We start from the raw sequence: 25,305 nt of genomic DNA, 5'->3' as shown, positions 1-25,305 counted from the left end.
ATTTATTACATATTAATCCAAGCTTAAAGCCCATCTAGGAATAAAAAAATATCAGTACTCTATCTAAATAATCCTCTATAAAGAACTGAATCAACACAAATCTCCACACATATGTAAATAGAATTACATCAAGAAATAAATCAATACACATATGTAAATATAAAAATAGAGATATTTACTTATACAAATACTAATATACCTATTTAAAGAGCTATATAACTACAACAATAGAAATACCTACTGTATACATAAAAAATAGAACTAAACACAGATAGAACAACATAGTTATATGGTTATATATACATATACTTAGATACATATACACACGTACATGTAATTACAAACATGTACGCATATATGTACACACATACATACATACACACATACCATACAGTCATAAACATAACAATATACATATAGAAATATTCCTATACAAATAGAAACCCAGATATATGAATATCCATATCATTATCCCTCTCTATGTTCAAGTCCATAGATCTTTAAATAGAACGCGAAGCAGAGGGATTCCAGCGCCCCATCTTCAAAGCCTTTCCCTCCGTCCTTGCTTCCTCCCGTGCAGAGCAGCTCTCCTGGACAGGGACAGCAGAGGGGACATGTGGGAAGCAAAGGGAGCCCCGAGTGAGGATGGGCACGTTTCCCTTGGCAGCCCCTGCCCTTCAGTCAGGGCAGGGCCAAGCCCAGCGCCTCCCCAGGAGGGTTGGAAAGAAGCAGCAGCCGAGCGGGCCGGGCTGTGGTGAGCGCAGCCGCGGCGGGGCTGTCCCGCAGCCGCCGGCAGCCCGGCACGGCCGGCACAGCTGCCGGGCCCTGCCGGCACAGCTGCCTTGCCCAGGACAGCCCCTGTGCCGGCCGGGGCAGCTGCGCTGAGCAGCCCCAGCACGGGCAGGGCCCGCTCCTGCCCCGCCGGGCACTGCCCACGGCCAAAGCCCGCGCCACCCTCAGCCCCAGCCGGCCTCAGCGGCCCTGCGGCCTCACCCGGCCTCTCGGCTGGCAGCAGCAGCTCCCTGCTCCCTGCTCCTGCTGCCGGCCTGCAGCTTCTCCCTGCTGCCTCCTGCCAGTCTCCGCCTGTCCTCAGGCTCTGCAGGGCAGCTGTGGCAAAAGGGGAGGCTCTGCAATTGCTCCCGAGGCCGGCACAGCTGCAGGCCCGGAGCCCTCTGTGCTCCCTGCTGGCCCCTCCATCCCCTCAGCCCCACCGTCCCCTCAGCAAAGCCCCGGCCCCTTCAGTTTCTGCAGCCCCTCACAGTCCTCTCACCCCACTCAATCCCTTCTGAGCCATCCCGGGCCCTCACACCCACCACCCCTCAGCCTGTGCCCCTTCCCTGTGCCCTCAGTGCCACCATGGCCCTCTGCTCCCCCACAGCCCTCAGTGTCCCCAGCACCCCAAGGTCACCGTCCCTGCAGCGTCAGCGCCTCCTCAGCCCCCTCAGGCCCCTCTGTCTCACCGTCCTTCAGCAGCTCCTCAGGGGACCCTGCCTGGGGCCACCGGCAGCTCCCACCGCTCCAGGGACACCCGGGGCTGGAACTGCTGCTCTGCCCGGCCCGGCCGCCAGCTCGGACCAGCACAGGGACAGGGGACACAGGGGCACAGGGGGAAAAGCAAGAAGGGAGAGAGGGAAAGAGGTTAAAAACTGGCCTATAGCTATACAGATACTAACCAATGTATCTAAACACCCATGTAGCTACAAGAATATAACTATGCACATTTATAAATATAACTATATATATATAAATGTAATTATCCCTATAGATAGGTGTCATTCTGTATATCTATAACTATCCATACATGACTACAACTATACAAATTAAAATATATGTATATATATAAAATATCACCTCTATGGTCTATAACTCTATGGGCATACGAACACAACTGTCTATATATAAAAATATATTGTATATTTATATACATATAGCTATATATATGTCTAAATACCTATCTCTGAATATCTATAGTATATCTATAAATATATTAAAGAAATAACAATCATATAGATATATAAATGTAAGTATATGATTGTAAACACATCAGAATAGACAGAGGGATTCTACCTGCCTGCTAGTCACAGGCTCTCCCTCTGTCCCTTCCTGCCATGCAGGGCACCCCTCCAGGAGAGGTCGATCACACGGGATCTGGGAAGAAAAGAGAACACCGAGTCAATATTGGCCCTTGTGCACCTTTCCCTTGGGCAGCAATTGTCCTTCTATCAGGGACTGTAAAAGATGGCCTGCAAGGCAGACTCTCACTTGGGAATTTGAAGCCTGCTCTTCAGAGAACAGGGATCCTTCCAAGTTTCCAAAACTGTGTAAAACATTGAAGTGTCTCGATATTCTTAGCACTTGCAGTGCAAATGGCATCCACAAGAGCTGGAATCACAGACAGTCCCAGCTCCCCCAAAGAAGCCCAGCCCTGTTCTTGCTCTGGGCTGACAGAGAGGCCTCAGTCCTGGCTGAAATGGCTGAAGCTGAAGGGTGCTGTCAGCTGAGTTACAACCCAAACTGGGACACGTGGGTTGGTGACACAGCTCCCACAAGGTCAGGTTTGGTCCCTGCTCTCCTGCCCCAGCAGAGGACTCAGTGTCAGAGCCTCTGGAGAAGCGTGGAGAGGGCAGGGCTCGGGGAGCTTGTGCCAGTGCAGGATTGGAACTAAAGGCACCAGGAAGCACCAGCCCTGCACACAAGAACTCAGCTCTTCTGATCTCCCTTCCTGTGCCAGGCAGGCTCAGAGCAGCCATCTCACACCTCTCTAAACCAGTGTGAGCTCTCTCCTTACCAGGCTCCTCGGGCTCTGGGGAACTGTTCCTGCAGCTCTCGGTGCCAGATGAAGCTTCCTCTGCTGCAGCCCTGTTCACAGTGTCCTCCTCTCCTGAAGGCTCAGGGGCAACATTAAGATTCCCCTTGAAAGAGAAAAAGTAAGAGAGGAACCCAAAGATGACTCAGGGGTTTCTTGGAATCACATCAGGGATACAGTAACTGTTCTTCTCCACTCCCAAAGGCCATGGAACACAGGCCCACTGCCTCACTGCCCACATGGTTCACGTGACAAGCCTTTTCAACTCAGGATTTGGGTGGCCAAGTGAAACTGAAGCTGTTCCAAAACGACCTTGGAGGCAAAACGTGAATGCAGAAAACCAGAAGACACCAAGTGAGGAGACATGCCCTCACGCTCTGAGCCTGGCTTATCCCACGAGCTGTAAGAAATCAGCCAGCACAAAGCCAGGGGCTCTCTTTGTTACCAGCGTGGCTGTCAGCAAGGGGCAGAGCTCGCTCCAGCACTGCCCAGGGCTGTGCTGCAAACCCACAGGCAAAGCACACATTTCTGCCTGGGAATCCCACCAGCCCCACCCAACTGCTCAGACAATCCTTCACAAGGTGGTGCTTTTTGGAGCCCTCTGCTGCTGCCCCAGATGTAGGAACCAGGCAAACATTTATGGACCATGGGTATTTCCAAGATCATATTTTCCAGGAAAAAAAATCTGTAAATTTGGAGAGTAGAAAAGAAAACCAACCCGAAAGACATGACCAAGAAAAATTAGATAACTAAGAATGAAAAAAATTCAATTCAAGAAACCTTTGCTTCTAAGCCGTGTAAAAATGTTCAAAAGCTCTCAGTCCAGCCTCTTTCATTCCCATCCAAGGGGGTTACCTGAGCAGAGGGAGACCTTTCAGGCAGGGAGCTCCTGATCTCCCGGATCATCTTCTCCACCTGAAGGCCGAGATCCAGTGGTGGTGACTCCTCTTCTGCAGGTGCACTCTGTGCTGAGCTGGAGGCCAGTGATGCTGGAGACCTTTCAGACAGGGATCTCCTGATCTCCCTGATCATTTTTTCCACTTCAAGGCCCAGATCCAGTGGTGGTGACTCCTCTTTCACAGGTGCACTCTGCACTGAGCTGGAGGCTGTTGGTGCTGCACAGCCAGCACTGCCAGCTGGAGCACTGGGGGCTGAAGTGCCCGCAGCAGCTGCAAGAATTCAAACACGCGAGTCAGGCTGCCAAAGGTGGCTTTGGGACACAGAGCTCTACTCCTGACTTGGATCAAACATCACAGGAAGGACCCAGGAAAAGCAGGCAGAGACTCTTGGGACTTTCTAGGTGCCCCTTCCTAGTAGGCTTGACATTTTCTGTCTTAGAAGGACAGAGCACCGTGGAAGAATACTTCAAACGGTCATTTCTCATGACCTTTTGGAAAAGCAAGGCTAGAACTCTTTTCCTACCTGGTGGCCTGCAGGCTGGGGGCTGCTGCTCCCCGTGGAGCTGCGGGAAGCTGCAGGGCTGGATCCTGAGCTCCTCCCCGTCGAGCGGAGGCAGCTGCTCCCCGTGGAGGCCGAGGAAGTGGCAGGGCGGGACCCGGAGCACCTCCCGCTGGGCGGGCAGCGGCCGCTCCCCGTAGAGCTCCTGGAAGCGGCTCGGCCCCTCCCGCCGGGCCGGCCCCGGCCGGTCCCTGTGCAGCAGGTGGAAGCCGCAGGGCGGGCGCCGGGCGAGCGGCGGCCGCTCCCGGGGCAGCTGCTGGAAGCGGCCGGGCCGGGGGCAGCGCAGCTCCCGCCCGTCCGGGCCCCGCTCCCTGTGCAGTGGGAGGAAGGCGCTGGGCGGGCGCCCGGGCGGCAGCGGCGGCCGCTCTCCGGGCAGCGCCGTGAAGCGCCTGTGCCCGTCCCGCCCGCCCGGCAGCAGCGGCCGCGCCCTGGGGAGCTGCCGGGAGCCGCAGGGCCGGGGGCAGCGCCCCTCCCGCCCTGCCGCCCGCCGCTGCCTGTTGGCCGCGGTCCGGCGCCTGATGCGGAGCAGGAGGTCGGGGCGGTCGCGGCGAAACCAGGGGTTGCTGTAGTGCAGCCAGGCGCCGGCATCGCCCGCCGTAGCGGCGCCCAGCCAGCCCGGCACCTTGTGGAAGCCGTAGCGGTAGAGCTGGCGCACGAAGCTGCGGAACTGCGTGGCCCTGAAGGTGCCCGGGGCCGGCCCCTGGGCGCCGCCCGGGCTGAGCAGCTCCCGCTCGAAGAGGCAGCGGTCTACGAGCAGCCCCCGGGCGCGGCTGTCCCAGCGCAGGGAGCGGACGCGGGGGCTGTTCAGCAGGCGCCACAGCTTGGCGGGGAAGGTGCGGGCGCGGAGCCCGGCGGGCAGCGGCAGCTCCTCCATGGCTTCCATCGCCGACTGTGGCCGCAACGCCCGGGGCGCAACGGCCGCGGCTGCGCCGGCGGCGCGCGGCCTGCGGGGGGCGCTGCGCTCGGCCCCGCGCGCGCCCGGCGCGGGCCGGACCCGGCGGGGACGAGCGCCGCGGAGCCGGGGCTGCGGGCTCCGTGCGGGGCCGGGGGCTCCCCGGGCTGGCCCCGCACGGCACGGCACGGCACGGCAAGGGAAGGCCCTGGGGAGGGCGGGCTCTGCGAGCTGTGGCGGACTCTGCCCCCACGCTGCAGCCTGGGCCTGGGTCACTGTGGGTGACAGAGGAAAAGGACATTCCTCTGTCGTGGCTGGGGAAAGGATGGAAAGGGGAGATTCGAAAGCATTCTTTTGGCCACCTTCTCAGCGGACTAGCCAGTTTTTTCTCACCATATCTGCGTGTCTTTAGCAGAGTTGGCACATTCCTCATGATTTGGAGTCAGCAACAGCAGCAGGAAGGGGCAGCAATTTTGTCACTATTGTCAATAGTGCTGCCCCATGGATGGATGTACTTTGTGCAATGGATTAAAGGCCTACAGCTGTAGGGAACTCGCGCTGGTGTCTTCCCAAGTGGCGTTGCCTTTTTCTTTCTTCAGGAATTGCTTCTGGTTTTTTTGCCCCCCATCTGGGGAGACTTCCAATGCAAATTCCTCCTGCAGCCAACTCTTGTCAATGCAGACTGACAAAGGAGATCTTGCAGTGGACAGAGACTGCCTAGAGCTGGTGTGGAGAGGTGAAGGGGGAAGGTTTGTCCTCAAAGTCTTGTTGGGGAGCTGATTGTGCTTTTGGGGGCGGACACAAATGATGTGTCCTGACACATCAGAGACTTTGGGGTTGTCATGTTGGGCCAGAAATTTCTGTCTGGGAATTTTTCAAATGCTTCATTTTTTTCCCCTGCAGAAGTATTGTCGTAATCTATTCCTTCCAGAGAATCTTTTCCTACCTTTTGGGGAACTTCCCTCTGCTGGGCTCCCAGATCAGGCCATTTCCCAGGGATCCTTCCCAAATTGAGGACTAGCCCATGGCCTCTGCTCTCCAGCCAGAAAAGAAGGGAGCCCAGAGCTTAGTGTTGTGGGAGAGGAGCTTCTCTTTCCTGCCTGCTTTCCCTTTGGCACAGGCTGGTGTGTGCTCATTTGATAAAGGGAGGTTTAAACTCTGGAGGAGCTGTGTTTCAAACTGCTCCCTCCTCGAGCTCTTCAGTGGGTATCCTTGGACAAAAGGTCTCTCTGTGGGAGCTCCCAGTGGGCAGGTTAAGTAAGGAAGTTGATATTTCAGGGTTGTGACTGCTGTATGCAGTTGGTTTCTGGCGCTGGCAGTGACTCCTTTGCTGGCCTTGCTGCAGAAGAGGGAATTAGAAAGTGGGAATTGCATTTGCAGAGATGGCAGTCAGGGGTGTTTTCCTAGAAATGGGCTGGCTGTATTTTGTACAGTTTTCACAGACCTCGTGCACAACACCCACTGGCCTGGTAGTTTTCTTGCTACTTCATCTATTGGTCAGAAGGTCATTTGTGTGTATGTGGTAAGATTCAGGTGGTTTACATTTTTTCTTTTATGGGTTCTCATGGAACAGATCTAATATTTAGGCAGGTGCACTTATTTGTTTCCCCAAAAATAGGTTTTTGTGTTAACAAACTTCTCATTCTCAAAATAGTTTTCAATTTGGAACTTGCAAGCTATTGCTAGCTGATTTGCTAAAGTAGCAGGGCCTAATCTATGTTTCATAAGACCTTTCCTTTATAACGTCTTTTACCTTTCTGCAACATCTCTGCTGTTTCAATATTTTAAAAAAGGCTTAAATGTTCTAATCTTAAAACAATTTGCATTCTTTTGTGTCTATTACCAGTTATCTATTTGGAATGGGATAAGAAACATAAAAGACTAATTATAAACCACCATTGTGGTGGTGGGTTTTTGGTAAGTTTTTGCTAAGTTGTCCTCTCAATGGTTTGTTCTTGTTATCCCTGCAGTGTTTGGTTTGTTTTGGTTTTACCCCAGGTTTTCCCCTCCCCTGTCCCTTTGTGCCCTTCTCCTGACCCTGCCCTGTCTCAGCCTGGAGCCATTCACGTACCTGCCCCAGCCCTCTGCCCCCCGGGTTAAAAGTTAAGCGTGGGACCCAGTTCTCTCTCTCTCTCTTGCACCATCCTTTGGAGAGTAAAGATCTCTCAGAAAGCCTTCTCTGACTCTTGCTTTGAGCCTAGATGCCGACGATACACAGGAGCTGCAGAGAGCAGCTTTGCTCTGCACTGCCACTCGCACTGCGAGCAGTTCGGGGCAGCCACTCTTGGCACGGGGCTGGGGTGGGAGCTGCCTGGGATTCTCTGGCCTCGGTGTCACACCAAACTTATGAAATCCAATCCTGGCATTGACACAAGGTTTTGCTACACAGGAAAGTAAAAGAGAATGTCCAGGGTCTCTTAAGGAAATAGAAATAATTGACCATTGTTCCAAAGTCCATATAGCTGAGACTCAGCAATTGTGCCATTTAGGTCAGGTGAAATGCATCAGCTGGAAGCGATGACCTTGACTTCACTGAATGTCCTTTTTGGGAGCCTGGAACAGGGCATAGCTGAAGAAGATGAGTAGGAACACAATACCATGATAATGACATGAGGCCTCTGTTGGCAGGTTGCCTCTGCAAGTCTCCAGACACAGCCATGCTCTGGCATCCCACTTTAGCTCCTGTTCTGGTTACGAAGGCTGCGTGGTGATTAAGTCATTTCCCTTCTCACTGGGCCTCATTTTCTCAGAGGCAATTGATGTCTGATCAAATGAACAGGTGACTGCTTTGAACCTGCTGATGATAAAAACACATGCACTCTCTTCTCCTTCAGCTAGGGAATGAGTTAGGCCTTGCACATTCAACTGAGGATCTTTACTAAAAAATTTGAAAAAAAAAGAATTGTATAAATACAGCATGGTTCAGACATGCTTTATGAGCTAATTCCCTCTTCTTTTTGTTTCAAAACCAGCATGCATGTTTCTTGCTATGAACGTGAAGGGAACATCAAAATAAAACAATAGAGTGAAAGCAGAAGTTTACCGCAACAAGGAATAATACAGATCCAACAACCAGGAATATTTCAGATCATAGATATAAGTATGAACAGATGTGAAATGGGGTAATTAGTAATCTCTAAGATAGTGCACCATTGTCAGGATGCAAAATCCCTCTGGGCCCCATCCACACAGACCCAGGGGTGCTCAAAGATGTGAGGGCTGAATTACAACCTTCAGAGAAACTAAAAGACATAAAGGCACACAGACATGAGGTAGAAATGCAAGTTTAGTTTTAAATAAGTAGAGAATTTTTGAAGTGCCTTAAGCAAATAAGAGGCTGAATTAGTTCGTAAGAAAAGGACCTAAAACCTAGTTGAAAGTTCAGTAGTTTTACCTATTCCGAAGTTGACTAAACTCTAGAGATAATACAATCAAAATAGCCTTGCTAGCATTCCTAGATAGAACAAGATAGAGTTATATATGTGGAATTAGTGTAAGAAATTACAATTACTTTTGTAATTAATCTTAGTTTAGGATAGGCCCAGCAAGGCAATAGTAGACTCGTGTTTCTATCCGCTTGGTTCAAAATAGAATAAAATGCACTGCTTTAAGAATGCTAGCACGCTCATGGAAAACAGATTACAGGTGCAGTCACTGCTGCTGCTAAGATGCTGCCACTTGTGCTTGGGACATGGGGACTTTGTGCTAGAAGGCTTTCTGCATACTGGCACAAACTGTAACACCTTTGCCTTCATGAGACTGGTTTAGCCGTGCAATAAAAGACTTTACTTTTACAACTACCCAGCTTTTGGTCTTCAATGAAGAAGCGCCAAAATCTCAGTGTCATCCCATCACCCCAGAGTTGGCAAACAGCTGACAAACTTTGATTCAGTGAGTCTCGGATTCTCGTCCCTGAGAATCGGTGATAAAATGTCTTTTGCCCTCTGAAACACCTCGTGCCAGAAGCAGAAGAAAAGTCAGGAGTCGCCAGTTCAGGTTTTCCAAGGTTGTTTATTCTTTTTTATCTCATAGTTCTTTCTGCGCTCCACCAAGGTTCTTGCTGCAGCAGAGAACACGAGGGGACTCCCCCCAGGTCGGGAGGTCTCAGCCCTTTTGTACCATTCCTCTAACCCAACCCTTGTCCACAACGTATTCTTTATTTAAAATTAATTACCAATACCTATCACTTATGCTAAGCATGTCACCTCTACTCTAAACCAATCCCTTGTGACCCAGCACTGCAGAAGATGGAGGGCAAGAACAAGAAGGAAAAAGAACAGGTCTATGCCCTGACTCCTCCATCTTGGCTCTTCAGCCTCCATTCTAGGAAACCCCAAAATTCTACTTTTTCACCCTGTCATAAACTGACTACTACTCATTTCACACTCTTGAGACTTGTAATTAGTCCTGGACTCTGTGCCAAGGTTTCCAGCCCTCCTGTACAGATTCCAAACCCCTCTGTACAGGTTCCAAACCTCCTGCTCAAGTCCCAGATCCTTCAGGGTGATCAGAGAGATGCCCTGGACTCTGACAAGTAAGGACTTGGATAATTATTTCCAGATAATAATTCCCAAGCTCATTTTAAAAATAGGTCCAGCTGTAAGGTTTGGAAATTCCAATTGCCAGGTCAAAGGGATTCAAATGTAGTTTTGATGCAGAAAACATCTGGGTTTGTTGGCAAATCCCCATCCCGGTAAAGCTAAGGCCTGGCTACCACCCAAGCTTTACCTGGCAGAGAATTCCCTAACCATGTTTTACAACAAGGCTCTTAAGAATAGCAGTTATGAATAAAGGTCTTGGGGTTAAAGACTGATCACCCAGTAGCTGTTCCCTCCAAAATTTTTCAGGATAGAGATGCTTTAAACACAGCAAACTGTTGGAGTGCTTCTGTAATAATCACTGGGAATGCATCTGATTAGCAAGAGTAAAGGTCACAATACCATCAGTGCAGAGGAGGCTTTGGACGAAGCTCAGATATTGTTTCTTGGAACTCTGAAAAATACTTCAAAGTCATGAGACAGCACTGGGTCAAACCACAGAGCCAGTGGAGGGCCCAGTCAGAGCCAGTCTGGCCTAAGAGATGCATAAACAACTAGAGAACAAAAGGAGAAAGATCCTAAAACAACGCGTGTCTTGTAGATAATGACACAAAGAAATGGTAGAGCATATGAAAACCCAGCTACAAGTACAAGAATATTAACTTATGAATAACGCCTATGATGAAATCAGTCAATTCACACTATGCAATTAAAGTTGTCCCAGAAAACTTCGCATTTGAGATAGAAATGGATCAGGACACAGACTCTTATCCAATCATATGCAAAGGTCCTGCGTTATTCTTCCTAATAACTCAGCCATCCTCACTCTACTCACTGGCTTTTCCTGCAGTAAACTCCCACTGTAGGTGTCTTTGCAGACTCTGACTGCTGGGTATTTCCTGCTAGAATATGACTACAAGTGTTTCCTTGCAGCCTCTGGCAGTAGGCTTTCACCTAGCTCACCTCTGACTGCAGGCTCCAGCTGCAAGGTCCAGCTGCAGCCCCAGACTGAGCACACAGCACATTCCTCACAGCAGCAAGTCTCTCCCTCTCTCTCCTTGACTGATTTGGTCAGTCCTCTAGTCTTTCCAAAGCATTCCTTCAGTACTTGGACAGTTCTGTCTTCCTCAGGCTCTTCTCCTCACCAGCAAACCCATTCTTTCCTCTCTCTCAAAACACAGCTGTGACTTCTCAGGGGCGAGGTCTTCTGTAATTCTTTCTTCTAAAAATAGATCAGTCATAACGATCTGAAAAAGGTGAGATAACATTTTAAAATGGGTGGTGTTGTGGTGTGGGTTTTTGCTTTGAGTTTTCAGGCTAGCTTTCTATTTCATTTGTGTGTTATGATTTAAATTATACATGCCGTTATGTGTCAATTCTCTGTATCCCTGCCTCTGTTTCTAGAATTTTCCTTGCCAATCTTCCCTCACTCGATATATAATTTGCTGTTTTATATCATTACACTGCTTCTGCTATTCTCATTGGATTTAGTTCTGTATTCCCTGCCCTAGACTCCTCCCTGAGTGCATTCTCATTGGTTGTTTGCTTTGTATCGCCCTGTCTATAAAACCCACGGCGGGACATGTGCTCCCTGTCTTTGGGGTCCAGCTTTTAGTTGTTATGCTTCAGTTATACCTGTAATAAATCTCCTTAGTTTACCCCAAGACCCGTCTCGCCTCTGATACATCTCTGCGCCCCAAAAGCAACGGCCGAGACCACCGAAGCCAGAGCGGGGAGGAAAAGTGTCGCATCCCAAAGCTGCCTTGTGCATCCTGGGAAACGCACACCCCAACAGTGTGGGTTTTTTAAATTTTTTTGGGGATTGGCTTACTGTAATGTAATAAATTGTTTTCCTTATATTTAATTTTGTAAATTTGGATATTTTGGTTTTTATTTTTTTAATATGACAGATACTTTGGTTTTGTTAAAAGAGTTTAATGATACTAATGATTTTTATAGTTTTAACATTGATATAAAATTTAAGGTTTGTAGTTTTGGTAGGTTGGGTAGGGGATGTAGGGTATGAATTGTAGGGGATTTTGTGTGGTTTATGTTTGTGTGTTTGTTTTTTTATTTGCGGAATTGTTAGTGTGTTCTTGTGTGTGATATGGTTTTACGATTTTTGTTGGAATTTATTTAGTATTTGTGCTGTAGCCATGGGTTTTCATCATTTTGCCAGTGATCTCTTAAATATTGTCACTGATTCTATGTTGCTGATGTCACATAGAGGTTAGACTGAGCTCTGTTAAAGGCAATTGGCAATGCACAATTATTGGCCTACTAAAAACGTTGTTGCATACCCTTGAAGCAAGAAATCATCCTTACTACATCCTTCCCATTAGAAGCCATCCTAATCTCCCAGGTTTTATTACAGAGAGCAATGCACGAGCAGATCACCAGCCCACAACCAAACATGCTTGTGCAAGCAAAAGCATCACACACCTTTCTCCACCAAGATGTCAGAGCTTTGCAAAGGCAATTTCTGTTGCTGAGCACAGAGGCTCATACCATAGTCAGTGCCTGTGCTGATTGCCAGGGCCACACTGCACCACTGCAGCTGGGAGTTAATCCCTGTGGTGTAAGAGCTTACAAATCAGGCAGATGAACATCACACACATCCCCGAGTTTGGACATTTCAAATATGGGCATGTGTCAGTTGATACTTTTCCCTCGGCCATGGGGGCATCAGTTCACTCCAGGGAAAGAGGCCGGGATGCCGTTGCACATTGGCGATGAGCCTTTGCTGCTTTGGGTATTCCCCATAACATCCAAACAGGCAATGGACCTGCATGCACATCACAAAAATGAGACAATTCCCACAGCTCTGGTGTGTGTCACACAACACTGGTATTCCCCGTTTACCAGCAGGACAGGCTATTGCAGAGTGTGCACATGGCACTCTAAACCACATTTTAGATAAACAGAAAGAGGGAACGTGTGGTGAATCCCCACAGAGAAGAGTAGCAAACGCTGTTAATACCTTGAATCACTTAACAGTGCCAGAACAATCCCAGAATACAGTAATTTGAAATAATCTCCTATCACTGCAGGCATCTGGTGATGCTCAGACACCTAAACCTATGGTACTGCTAAAAGATTCTGTCACTAATAAGTGGGCAGGTCCGTGGGACCTCATGACATGGGGACATGGGTATGTTGTGTTTGTACGGACACAGGAACATGATGGATCCCTGCCAGGTGTGTCTGCCGTGCCCCACATCCTGCTGGGGACCAGAGGCAACGCCCTTCCACCGATGCCCAGCAGACATCGAGGAGCAAGGATTGAAACTGCATAGAGATCTGGGACTTTTTAGGCTGACAAGTTTATTTAAAAATTTTATCTCTTTAAGGACACAAAGATTTGATACATTCATATCTGAGGAGTTGAGGATTTATCTATTTATGGATGTGAGTTAAACCCCGAATTAAAACAGATTGTTTTCCCTGTTGATTAGTTTTCCCACTGCTCTAAGGCTTAAAGGTTTCTTGTTTTTAGAAGTAAGATGCAAGTTTGTAACTCTCAAGTAATAAGCCTGGACGTTACCAAGTTGAAAACCTGTATTGTTGGTAATCCCGTTTGACAGCTCCTCCACAGGAATGTTCCATCTTCAGTGCTGTGTGGGATGCATCACTGGCTGGGAGAGGCTGGGCTTGTCAAGTTAGGTAGAATCATCTGTGTCATCATGCTGCCTTGTCATCCTGTCTGCAAGGCACCTGCAGAGGGATGACAAAGAAAACGGCATTTTTTAAAGCAGAAAGGGGGAACTGTGACAGCTATAGCTGGTCTCCAGCTGCACAGAAAATTTGGCTTAACAGACACCAACTCGTTCAGCCTAGCTTGTTAGAAGACAGAAGTGAACAAATTGCCAGGCCTGTCACTGATAGGTCAGATTCTAACTCCAAAAGGGGACCCCAACCAATCCCTTTGAATGCTCTCATATCATTGGCCAGTGAGCTGGGCAGAGTTAAGACCCTTAACCAATTCTGTCTGTAAGGGAAATTTGAAGCCCCTATAGAAGGGGGTGCCCAACAATAAAATTCAGCTGTTGCTGCATGATCTGGGTGTGTTCTTGTCACTTACCTGTCTCCCAAACTGGGACAGCTGTGGCCCTTGTACCCCACTCTGGAGGGACAACAACTGCAGCTCCTTCCTGAGGCTGTGAGGAGAAGCACAAAGGCACTGGCTTCAAGAAACAAAAAAATTGGGAATTGGAAAGGAATCTGACACTGTGGGCAAGTCCTAGTGGGAGTAGATGCAGCTGGAGCAAAACATTCCTTTCTGCTTCTCCTTGCATCAGGGACACAAGCCACAGGGGTGGGAAACTCTCCCCCAGGGCTGGCCACCAGCACCCAGGTTCTCCAAATGCCAGCATTGCCCAGGGAAAGGCAGTGACAGGAGGAGGCATCACCCAGCCACAGGCACTCCATGCTGACTGGTGCCACCACTCTGCTCCTCACAGAAAACCTCAGCAAGGTGTCAGGAATGAGGATGAGACACAAGGTCATGGACACATGATGCAGATGGCCAAGGGAGAGCAACATGGAAATGTAGACATTGAAATCAAGAAAAAATATTTTTTTCTTTCTCCTGACAACATGCACTGGTGGGGACATTGCCTGCTGATGCAGGGTGACATCAGTGAGAGGCAGATTGTGATATCTCATCCCTCCCAGCTTCTATTCAGACATGGGCAGAGCTGAGGCCTGTCTGGCTCTGGCCTGATCTCCTGAGCATGACTGCGAGGTGTGGAGGATGGAGCCAGGTTTCTCTGGTGCAGAGTGGTGGCTGTTCTTGGTAGGTGCCAGTGCCAGTCCCAGAGCAACCAGCAGGGTTTGCCCAGCCCTGCCTGCTTGGGGCAGCCAGGCACTGCAGGTGCTTGCAGTGCTGAGGGTGAGCTGTGCAAGAAAACATCCCCCTGGGGTGGCCACGGTGCTCAGGGGGCTTGGGGGGCGTCCTTCTTCAGCAGCCTGGCCATTCCTTCCTCCTGTGTCCTGCAGGCTGTGACACCAGCAATGGAGAGCAGCCCCTGATGCTCAGCTCTCCCCATGTGCTGCTGAGGCCAAGAATGGCCACAGAGATGGGTGGCAACTGTGCCATCTGCCAGGACACTGGGACAACATGGCTTCTGCTCTGCCCTGCGGCCACTGTTTGTGCTGGGACTGCATCCTGCAGTGGGCACAGATAAATCCTGTGTGCCCACTCTGCACAAGAGCAATAGAGACTGTCAGGTGTTCTGACGAGGCAGGCGAGTCTCTGGAGATTGTCATCCCAGCCCCTGAGGAGCTGCCAGCAGCCATGAGCATGCAGGGAGAGCTCCTGGTGGCCAGAGCGAGGACAGTCCCTGTGTCCCTGAGCCAGCCCATCCCTCTTCTCCTCAAGAGCCACCAGCCCGAGCTGTCGGCGGTGTTCTGCCTGAGCTCTGGGCACAGCTTTTCCCTGGGCAATGGGAACTTCTGGAGCCTGTGTGGGCTTGGCTGCACCAAAGGATGGAGGCCATGTATGGGGAGCGGTGGTGGCTGGCAGAGAGCTGCATCCTGTGCGTGCTCTGCGTGTGGGCCAGGCCCGGAGATTGTGATCCAGAGTTTGCAGGCAGTCCTGGAGGAACACACAGTGCCACTGGCCCAGGACACCATCGACAGCGTTGTGAGACACTGCAGCTCAGAGGCCCAGAGGCTGCTGCGCTCTCACGCTGCTGCAGATGAGGACTGTGGGAAACACTAAAAGGAAAAAGGATTTTAGGAGCTGAAAAAGCAGGCCTCAGATAGAAGAAGCTGAAAATTCAGAATTTTCTGACATGAAGAATTTGAAACTAGAGTAGATACAGTATTCTAACAAGGACATGGGAAACAAAGGTTGAGTTTCTAGATTGGACGTGAATAAATCTTAACACTGCAGAAATGTATGCCTGACAAGAGAGGAAAAGGTCTTAAGCTTAATAAGTGTATTGTGTATTGTTAATAGAAAAGCATACAAGCAAGCACTGTTTGAAGCAGGTGTACATGTGCTATAATTGATTGGCTAAAACAACTGTCTGTAAGCTTTAGCAGTATACTACTGGCTGGAAAGTTTTTAAGATGCTTTGTAAAAAAAAAAAATTAGGGTCTGTCACGGGCAGGCTGTGTGCTGTTGCTTTTTCCCAATTGTCTCAACCCCTGTCATGAGACTGATGCTTCATTAATGATTGAGAACAGCTACCTCAGCAGTCCCGTCCTGTTCCTGCCTGAGCCGACAGAGAGGAGGAGAGCCAAGAAGCCAGCAGCAGCTCCAGCTCCTCCACATCCAGCTCCAGCTCCTCCAGCCCCAAGAACCTGAGCTCCAGCTGCTCCAGCTCTCAGATGGGGACTGCAGCCAGCAGCAGCCCTGCAGTGTCCATGGAGGAGGAGGAAGGTGCCACAGGAGAGGCTGCTCAGCCCAGAGGTCACAGCCACCCCCCAAGTGTCCCCATGTCTGCAGGGCAGGACCAGCCCCAGGAGGAGCCAAAGCAGCAGGCGGTGATGTTGGCAGGTTCATCTGCCCAGAGCAGCAGGCCCAGATCCCCTGATCCTCAGTGTCCCCCAAAGAGAAGGGCCCCTGAGCCCCAGGACTCTCCCCCCACCTGCGAAAGGTCCCCCAGCTGGCAAAACTAAAGGGCTCTTGTAACCCTTTATTTAAGAAAAATGAAATCAATTGTTACTTCCCTCACACAGTCTCTGGGCACTGCCTCCTCAGCCTTCTGGCTGCTGAGCAGGGACAAGGAGGCAGTGAGGCCCCAGGCCTGCAAGGGTCACTTGTCCCCTCCTGGCCTCAGGCCCAGCAGCCACGGCCAAAGTGCTGCAGGAGTTGGCCCTGTCAGGGCCTTTCAGCTGCTGCCCATCCCTGTGCCCTGTGCAGCCCAGGCTGTCCTACGGTGTCCATGCCCTGCGCCTCTGTCCCTGCAGGCTGTCCTCATCCCCCGGCTGCCCCACCTGGCTGGCCCCTTCCTTTGCTGACAGCTCTGCGTCCTGCCTGCCTCTGCCTGGGCACACAGAGCCTTGGGCTGCTCCAGACTCCTTCTGGGGGATGTGCTGCACCACAGCCCTGCCCTGGCAGGGAAATTCCTTTCTCCTGGTGTCCAGTCTGGACCTCCCCAGCTGCCCTTTGCATTAAACTTTTCTTTCTCTGCCTGTTTTCTACTATGTCAAAAGGATCCACCATCTCTGAAACCACCCTTCAATCCCTGCCAGGGCTCTCCTCTGCTCTCCTCAGTCTCCCCTCCACTCTGCACAGAGCTCCTTTGTCCCTTTACAGTGGTCAAGTGCTTGAGGCCAAGAGCGCCTGGCCAAGAGGGACAGTTCTTTTCCATGGAAGGAAACCACAGAACTCCAGTATTGAAAGATGAAAGGTGCTCACCAGAGGCCAAGGCCAGCCAGACTTGTTTGTCTTGGCAGCTTTTGTCTGAGAGCAGTCCTTGGGCAGATGGAATTTTGCAGGCTAAATTCCAGTTTTGGCCATGGGCACCTGGTGGAGAAGGATGGTTCTTTTCTACAGGAAGAAAAGCACATCCCCAGTGTTTCAAAGCAGCTGAGAGCAGGATCTCAGGAAGCCAAGGGAAGCTAGACTTGTCAGTCCTGGCAGATTTTATCTGGGAGCTATACTTGGATCTATGGATTTTTGGAGGTAGATTCCCAATTTTGACCATGGACTCCTGGCCTTGAAAGATGCTTTTTTTTTTTTTTCCCCATGGGAAGAAAAGCAAAGCCCCACTGTGTTTCAAAGACAGATGCAAGGTGGCCCCAAGAGGCCAAGGCCAGCCAGAGCTGTCTGTCCTGGCAAATTTCATATGGGAACAACCCTTGGATATACAGAAACTTGGAGCTGCAATCCCAGTTTTGGCCATTTGTGCCGGGAGAAAAACAGTTCCATACCAAAGAAGGAAAGCACAGAGCCCCAGTGCTCCAGGGGCAGAGGAGATGCAGCGCTTGCCATGGGAAGGTTAGCTGCAACCCTGTAATGGTTTTAAATTCAAAACTGGACAGAAACCCCAAATTATGTAGAGGTTTAAATATTTTCTTACTGTGAAAATAAGATTAGGAGAAAAGGCAAAACAGGCTCAACGGAAAGATAAAAAAAATATTAACACATACTAAAAGAAAGAGGGAAAAAAAATTAAATGAAAGCTTTCAAAGCACTCTCACAACCTCCACCAATGGTTTACTTTATCACATAGAACATAAAGAGACAAAACTTGTAGCTTTCAGTCAGTTTCACCGTTCAAATATAATCTTTCATCAGTTCTTTTAGGAAAGGAGTCTCTCTTACAACCTTCTATGGAATTTCTCCACTAACAACATAAAAGTTGTCTTGTGGGTCTCATCTCTCACAAAGACAGCCCAAGAACCTGCCTTTGTGAGCTCCTTCCCAACAGCAGCTTTCCCAACACTGCATATGGGCCACATCTGCTTATTAGGGGTACTGTTTAAGGATGCCTTTTCTAGTATAAAACAAAGATTCTCTTCAATTTCCAAAATCATCTTCATCTCAATAACTAAAAAAAAATCTTCTTTTCCTTAGGAACAAAGAGCTTCCTATCACTTTTAACTAGAGCTTTTATTGCCCCCAACAGCATTCCTATGTCTCAAGAAAAATGTCCATTATCCATAGTTTACTAGAGACATCCAGCCAAATTAGCCCACTCCTCCTTTGTTCCAAACAGTCTTTTCACCCACTCTTCAATGACTTGAAGTTTCATGCTATGTCCCTTTATAGTCCAATCACTTTGTCTGTTCTCACCTCAGGAAGGGCTGGTGCTCTGGGAGTTCCATTTGCTGGCAGGAAAGAGTTGAAGCTTGCCCAGGCCTGCGGTGCTCGTGTGGTTCTTGCCGGGCGGCAGCTGCAAAGATCTCAAAGCCCTGCCGGGAGAGGAGGCGGGTGGATGCTTTCTTACCCACCCCTCGATCTGATCCAGCCTGCGGCCAGCCCTGCGGAGCCAGAGCCCCCCGTGTCCCCCGCCGGCAGCCGGGGAGAAGAGGAGCTGGGCTCGGCTGCCCGGGCCGCTCCCTGCGGCAGCCGGGAGAGAAGAGGAGCTGGGCTCGGCTGCCCGGGCCGCTCCCCGCGGCAGCCGGGAGAGAAGAGGAGCTGGGCTCGGCTGCCCGGGCCGCTCCCTGCGGCAGCCGGGAGAGAAGAGGAGCTGGGCTCGGCTGCCCGGGCCGCTCCCTGCGGCAGCCGGGAGAGAAGAGGAGCTGGGCTCGGCTGCCCGGGCCGCTCCCTGCGGCAGCCGGGAGAGAAGAGGAGCTGGGCTCGGCTGCCCGGGCCGCTCCCTGCGGCAGCCGGGAGAGAAGAGGAGCTGGGCTCGGCTGCCCGGGCCGCTCCCTGCGGCAGCCGGGAGAGAAGAGGAGCTGGGCTCGGCTGCCCGGGCCGCTCCCTGCGGCAGCGGCTCACAGAGACCCGGCTGGGCCGGGCCCGGCCGCCCAAGGCGGAGCGGGCCTAAGCCGGGCCCTGCCATGGCCCACGACGTTACCTGGCGGCTCACCGGGAGAAAAGAGAGGGAGAGCTCCAACAAAGCCTCCGTTTTATATGGCTATTACCAAAAGTCGCATTCTGTTTTCTCAGTGGTCAAACCACATGGCAATAGTCAAGAACTGGCGCTTGATAAGTCCTTGGCTTTTCTAAAGAAATCCAAGGTCCTGACAGAGCAATAGTCCCATTATTCTTTAACTAAAAAACCAAACCGTGTTAACCCATAACACCCTGTCAGAGGTGCTTGTGTGGGGCTGATTGCCCCTGCCATTTACCTTTATTTTGCACAGCTGTTTCTCAGAAAACAGTTGGCTTTTGAGACTCCCCTGAGCATTCAGGTGAGTCCAGGAGATGTGGCACTGGGCTGATAAGTGGGTTTGGATGGTCTTGGCTGTTGGTTTTGCTCTGTTTCCTGGTGCTCCTCTTTGTGATGGAGCTATTTGCTCTTCTCCAAAGCAATCCTGGGCATGCTGCTTTTGTGGAAGGCAGAAAAGCTCAAGGGAAAAATGTGCTTGAAATGTGCTGTTCTGGAGAAATGCAATCACTGAGAATTTTCTGCTGGAAACTGCTTGTGAACAAAGATGGAGCCTGAATTGGGGATCTGCTCTTGTGGGGCTTCCATTCACTGACACAAAGATCTCTGTGCTTCTCCAGAGCATTGTCACCCCACAGGAACATGTCACTTCAGGAATCTCCTGGCAGGGCAGGGAGGGTGGATTTGACATCACAGCTGCATGGCTGGGAAAAACATCAAGGCAAATTCTCCTTTTCTGTCCAGGAAAGCCTGGGTGTCTGCCAGCTGCATTCCATGAGCAGGAAATAATTGCTGAGGGATTTCTGCTGAGGGATTTGTGCTTTATGAAATTCATGCCGGGGGCAGAGGAGGACTGGGGAGCTGAAAACGATAGCGCAGTCTTCCTCCCATCTGCTGCTTTAATTGTTTGTAGTGATTTAGTAAGCATCACTGTTCTTCCCTGCAGCACACACAGGCATGTGGCATTGTATTATCTTTATTAGGTCCTCTCTTTGGAATTTTTTGCTGTATTTCCTTCTCTGCAGGCTTGGTCCAGAGCTCAGAGAAGTCGGTGTGAAAACGACTTTGTGCTGTCAAATTTCTCAGTGTTGAGCTAGCACCAAATTCATGCAACAATATGCGAAGGAAATAATAAGGACAAATGACATAATTTAAGGAAGGAAATGCTCTTGGCTTTGGCACTTTATGTGCCCAAATGCACACCAGGAGAGGAAGAGCAAATCAGGTCCAAGCTCCCAGTACTTGCAGAAGAATGAATGGAAATAAGTTCCTGTTCAGGCTGGAAATTCGGAGAAAATCTGCACCCATCAGGAGTGTGTTGACATGGAGCAGCTGCCTAGTGACAACAGACAGATGGAGAAGTGAAACCCCAATGAAAGGCTTTGAATGTGGAGTCTTTTGGATGTTGGGGTCTTTAGAAGCAGATCTTGTGAATCCCATGGGCGATGCAGGCGGCTTCCCAAGGGAGCATCCCAGAGCCATGCCAGGGACCTGCTGCCCTGGGCCTGCAGAGTGATTTGGGCTGTGCCTGATGGCTCAGCTGAGCTTGGGGAATGCCTCAACGGTTTGTTTGGTTTTTTTATTTGAATGGTATTTGAGTCAAATGGCGTTTCTCCTCTGAGGGATGGAGTCTTGAGCTCTGACAGGTTTAGCTTGAACATTTCTTTAATCTGTCCCCCACCCCACCCCAAAAACCCCCAGCAGATCCCCTGCTCCTCCCACTCTGTGTCTGCCACAGCTGTGATCCTCTGAGCTTTTTCCTTCAACTAAAAGAACTGGAAATTGCCTGGGGTTTTGTTGCCTCTTGGCAACAAAATTGTCTCCTGTTGTGCAGCTCAGGGGGAAAGAAACTTCTTCAGTTTGCTGCAACCAAGTGTTTTGGTCCCTTTTTGTGAAGAACTGGGAAGAAACACTTGTTTTGAAGCTGAGGGAGCCAAATTCGATTCCCTTATCATTTGGAGCAAAATAATCAAATTATTTATGTTGAAAGTAAGACAAAACATTGTTTCAGGATTATTGGGGTGTTTCTCAGAAATCTGTGTAGCATGAATAGTTCTTGGACTTATCTCTGCTGGCTTCAGCCATTCCTGTTGTCCATCATATCTTGCTATTCTAAGGCAGCTCTTTTCATTCTGTTGTCTTTTAATTCAGCTCTCTGAGCCTTTTTCTACTTCTAGCCCCAGTTTTCAATAGGACAAACATTTTCTTATCTGTGAGTGTCTTCAGTGGTGGCCACACAAGTGAAGGCAAGGAGCTAGAAGATGATAATTGATGAAACTTTCTATCATGGCAAAAACTCAGCATTCAGTTTCCATCTCCTTAGAAATCTCTGTTTTTATTTCTTTCCCATCTCTTGTGCTCTTTGTGGCTGGTCTGAGTCCAGTGCTTGCAAATGCAATTCTATGGACCCCAATTCTTTTGAGACAAAAGAAGCTTGTACCTAAAACCAAATCAATTCAACTTTCCAATATTAGGGCAGTTTGCAGTTTGACATCCAGGCTTGGGGACCTGGCAGTCATTACTACCTGGCTAATCTCAAAACACAGAGTTTGTCTGATTGAGGTGAAATTTCATTCATTGGAGACAAAGTAAAATTGCCTTTTATTTGCTCAGCATTAGAAGTCCATCTGAAGATGGTTACCAAGATTTTGCTGCAGCTCCTGAGTGATGGGGTAAACCCTTTTAATGGCATCATGAAATGGCAGAGCAGGAGAGAAATATTAAAAAATGGCATTTCCAACCATTTGTAGGCCCTGATGTTCTGCAGTTGGCTTGGTGTTGTCAAAGGGGCTGATTTGGGTGGGTTTAGAGGCACTAACCTGGGCAGGGAAATGCACCTCGGGCAGCAATTGCATCTCTGATCTCTGCAAGTGCCTTTATCTCTCGTCATTGCTCCTCAGCACTGAAATCCTGCAAGGACTGAGGGAATCTGAGGCTTTGGGAAGGCCCAAGAGTGATAGATTTTGGTGAGATTTGAGGCAAGAGATGGAAGCAGCAGCAGCAGGTGCTGTAATCCTCATCCTTGTGCTGTCCTGCACACTGATGCAGCATGAAGGAGGCAGGGATTCCAACAAGCACCTTCTGTATCTCCTGTGGGAGGAAAACAAGTGGCAAATTCTTTAATTTCTTACAGATTAAGGCATGTGTCGTGCGGCTGTGCTGCACCCCAGGGCCAGGCTCTGACTCTCTTTGCTCTTACTGGTGGTTCCAACCTGTGCTCTGTGATTTTTATTTGCAAACCACCACTCTAACCAGCTTCCACTATGCTTTAAAATTCAGCACCATGTTGGTGGCCGAACAGGTCCTAGGGTTGCGGGGAAAGGATCTGAGATGCAATTTGCATCAAGGAGCTGTTACAGCGGGGAAAATGTTGCATCCCTCCTGTGCCTGGGGCTGCTGATCTTGTTCCAAAGACTGAAAACCTCCTCAGCTTCTCCTCTTATTAGACCTAAATTTGATTACTGCTTTGATTGCACATCTCTTTCATGCAGGCTTTTCCTCTCTCCTTGGCTGGACTTGGCAGGCCTGAGAAGAGAAACCTTGTTGAGCCTTGGGACAGTTCCCATCATCTATCCCTGCTCCTCATGCTGCTTTGAAGGATCTTGGCAATGTGAGCATGAGGGCAGCTGGGGGGAATTCAGTGAGAGGAGAAGTGAGGCACAGAGGCCAAAGTGTCAATGCAGAGGCTGGGTTCCCCCAGTTTTGAGTGCTGTGGGGATTTGGGCCATGCAAACTGCTGGTTTTTTCTGTCCATGGCTGATGCCTTCTGTGGATCTCCTCCTGAAATTCCTGTGCACCAGGGCTGGGGCTGGAGCTGCAGGCACACCAAGTGCCCAGAAGCTGTGTGGGACCCAGTGGGAATCATTTCTTTGCTGCTGTGGATGAAAAGTTGTGACCTGAAGCCCAGTGTCAGGGAGGTGGCACGTTGGTGCTGGGTCAGAGCCCACACACCGTGTGTGGAGACAGCTCAGGAGAAGATGACGAAGAAGCAGGATGAAATGCCATGTGCTACTGAGCCCTCTCAGAAACTGCTTGGAGTGAAGTCTGTGAAGTGACGGGGAGAGCTGGATAGAAGGGACAGCTCTGAGAGGTGTGTGGTTATCTTGGTTAAAAAGACAGATATCTGTCAGGGAAAAGTGAAGTTTCTCTTGGAATAGAGAATGTAAAAAATCCTCCCCTCCCTCCAAATTACAATTTTGCAATTAGAAGCTTTCAGGCTAAAGTATGGGAATAGGAATAACTGGTTTTTACTAGGAGTAGTAAAAAAAAAAAAAAAAATCCCAATCAAAAGGAGTAGTAGAAAAAAACAAACAAGCAAACAAAGAAAAGTCCTAGAAAACCCTGACAGAGTCAGAGATATGACCTGACACCCTGTTCTCAGGGTGTTGGAAGTCCAAATACGTCTTCCTGGAGTAACAGAAGATTTGCTGTGGAGTAGAGGTGAGCCTGTAGAGCAAAGGGTCCAGTGCTGGTGAGATGGGTCCAGTCTTCCTCTGAGAATTCCGCACAAAACCAGCTCCATCAGTGTTTGGGATTGCAGGTTTTACGCTGGTGGAAAGGCTTTGGGCTCCTCCCACTGTGGGTGCAGCATCTCACAATGGAATGAACTAATGTTGTCAGTGATGGGAGAGGCCTTCAATGGCCCATTAAAAGGTGATGTCCCTTGGAGGAAAAGGCTGGAAAAGGATAGAAAAACAATATGTCCCAACTGGTTTCAACAAATGAAAATAGAATACACATTTTTGGTTACATTTTTCAACCCAGGACAGGAGACCACAACTTTGCAAATGCTGCCTGTGCCCAAAGCAAATGCAAAGAGAAGCGAGCTGTGTAAAACAAAGATTGTTTATTTACAGAAGAACAGCAACAAACATAAACTGCAGAACATATTTACATTGTAAGAATATTTGTAACAACAACAGTCTATAGAACATATTTACAGAAGAACATATCGAACAAATAGATATGAAACGTATTTACAGAAGACAAAACTTAACACCCATATCCTAAAACCAACAACAAAGTCAAAAACATATATACAGAAGGGTGGCATCTCTGTCCTGGGATGTCTGTCACACCTGGAAGAAAAGAGAGTGCAAGTCAGGCACGAGGGCTGTTCCATGTGCTCCCAGGCTGGCACAGGCTGGCACAGCGGGTCTCTGCTGCCAGAACTGAGCCTGCCTGGGGCTGGGGGCTGTGCCCCAGCTGGGACGGGGCTTGTGAGGCCCAAAGCAAGCCCAGGGCAGGCCGGGGACGGGCACCAGGATCCAGTGCAGAGGGCACCGTGTCCCTGAGCAGGGAGCACCCAGCCCAGCCCCAGCCTGGCAGCAGGGGACCCACTCTGCCTGTGGGGAGCACATGCCTGTCCTGCTGCTGGCACGGTCTTCATCCCAATACCATGGGCTCCTCCTCATCTTTGACATAAACCTCCATGTACTCAATGTCCTCTTCCACATCTACCTCCATTTCTTCCTCCTTCTCCTCTTCAACATCTACCTCCATTTCTTCCTCTCCAGGCTCATCTCCATCCACTTCCATCTCTTCCTCTCTATCCATCTGTAAATCCACTTCCATCTCCTCCTCTGTCTCTCTCACAGCCTGCAGAGGTAGCAAAACCTCAGAGTGGGGTCCCTGTCCCACACCATGCCCACAGAGCTGCAGCCCAGCCAGGAAGTCCAGGGGTGTCCACCTGCATGGAATGGCACCGTACCTTCGTTGGGACAACCGTGAGCATCCAGCAGCAGAGACGGATGGCCAACTCCAGAAAACAGCCAGCTTTCAGGACTGATGCAGCCTGCAGAGGGTACAAAACCTCAGAGTGGGGTCCCTGTCCCACAAAATCCCCACAGAGCTCTAGCCAAGCCAGGAAGTCCAGGGGTGTCCATCTCCATGGAATGACCACGTACCTTCACCAGAACCAAAGTGAGCATCTTGCAGGAATGGATGGCACAATCCAGCCAATCCAGGGAGCTTGGGGCCTGATGGGGTCTCAGGGAGCAGAGGACAAGCAGGGTGACAGGAGTGCTCCTGGAGCAGGGTGAAGGCTGGGCTGACACAACGGCCAGTGGTTGTGTTGTGCTCTTTGCTGGATGCTGCCAGTTC

General features: G+C 49.9%; 2 protein-coding genes and 1 long non-coding RNA gene across 3 annotated transcripts; all 3 read right to left on the bottom strand.

Annotated features, from left to right (window-relative positions):
• Positions 1-401: 401 nt before the first annotated feature.
• On the bottom strand, positions 402-1,653 carry LOC134562389 (uncharacterized). The gene is made up of 3 exons (XR_010083157.1): positions 1,461-1,653; positions 994-1,107; positions 402-590 (listed from the first exon to the last, which is right to left on the bottom strand). It is a non-coding gene; the product is annotated as an uncharacterized LOC134562389 (long non-coding RNA).
• Positions 1,654-2,137: 484 nt separating this feature from the next.
• Positions 2,138-5,183, bottom strand: LOC134562296 (fibrous sheath CABYR-binding protein-like). The gene is made up of 4 exons (XM_063419681.1): positions 4,229-5,183; positions 3,662-3,975; positions 2,789-2,912; positions 2,138-2,148 (listed from the first exon to the last, which is right to left on the bottom strand). The coding sequence occupies exons 1-4, from the start codon at positions 5,145-5,147 to the stop codon at positions 2,138-2,140; spliced, it is 1,368 nt and encodes a 455-aa protein (XP_063275751.1). The 5' UTR covers positions 5,148-5,183.
• A 6,398-nt stretch (positions 5,184-11,581) lies between these two features.
• Positions 11,582-24,777, bottom strand: LOC134562295 (decreased expression in renal and prostate cancer protein-like). The gene is made up of 5 exons (XM_063419680.1): positions 24,601-24,777; positions 19,171-19,177; positions 18,444-19,074; positions 13,776-13,851; positions 11,582-13,408 (listed from the first exon to the last, which is right to left on the bottom strand). The coding sequence occupies exons 1-5, from the start codon at positions 24,775-24,777 to the stop codon at positions 13,376-13,378; spliced, it is 924 nt and encodes a 307-aa protein (XP_063275750.1). The 3' UTR covers positions 11,582-13,375.
• Positions 24,778-25,305: the final 528 nt, after the last annotated feature.

The sequence above is a fragment of the Prinia subflava genome, chromosome 27 (genome assembly GCF_021018805.1).
Source record: "Prinia subflava isolate CZ2003 ecotype Zambia chromosome 27, Cam_Psub_1.2, whole genome shotgun sequence".
Lineage (NCBI taxonomy): Eukaryota > Metazoa > Chordata > Aves > Passeriformes > Cisticolidae > Prinia > Prinia subflava.
The sequence above is the reverse complement of the archived record's forward strand: the minus strand, read 5'-3'. Positions and strand labels throughout refer to the sequence as shown.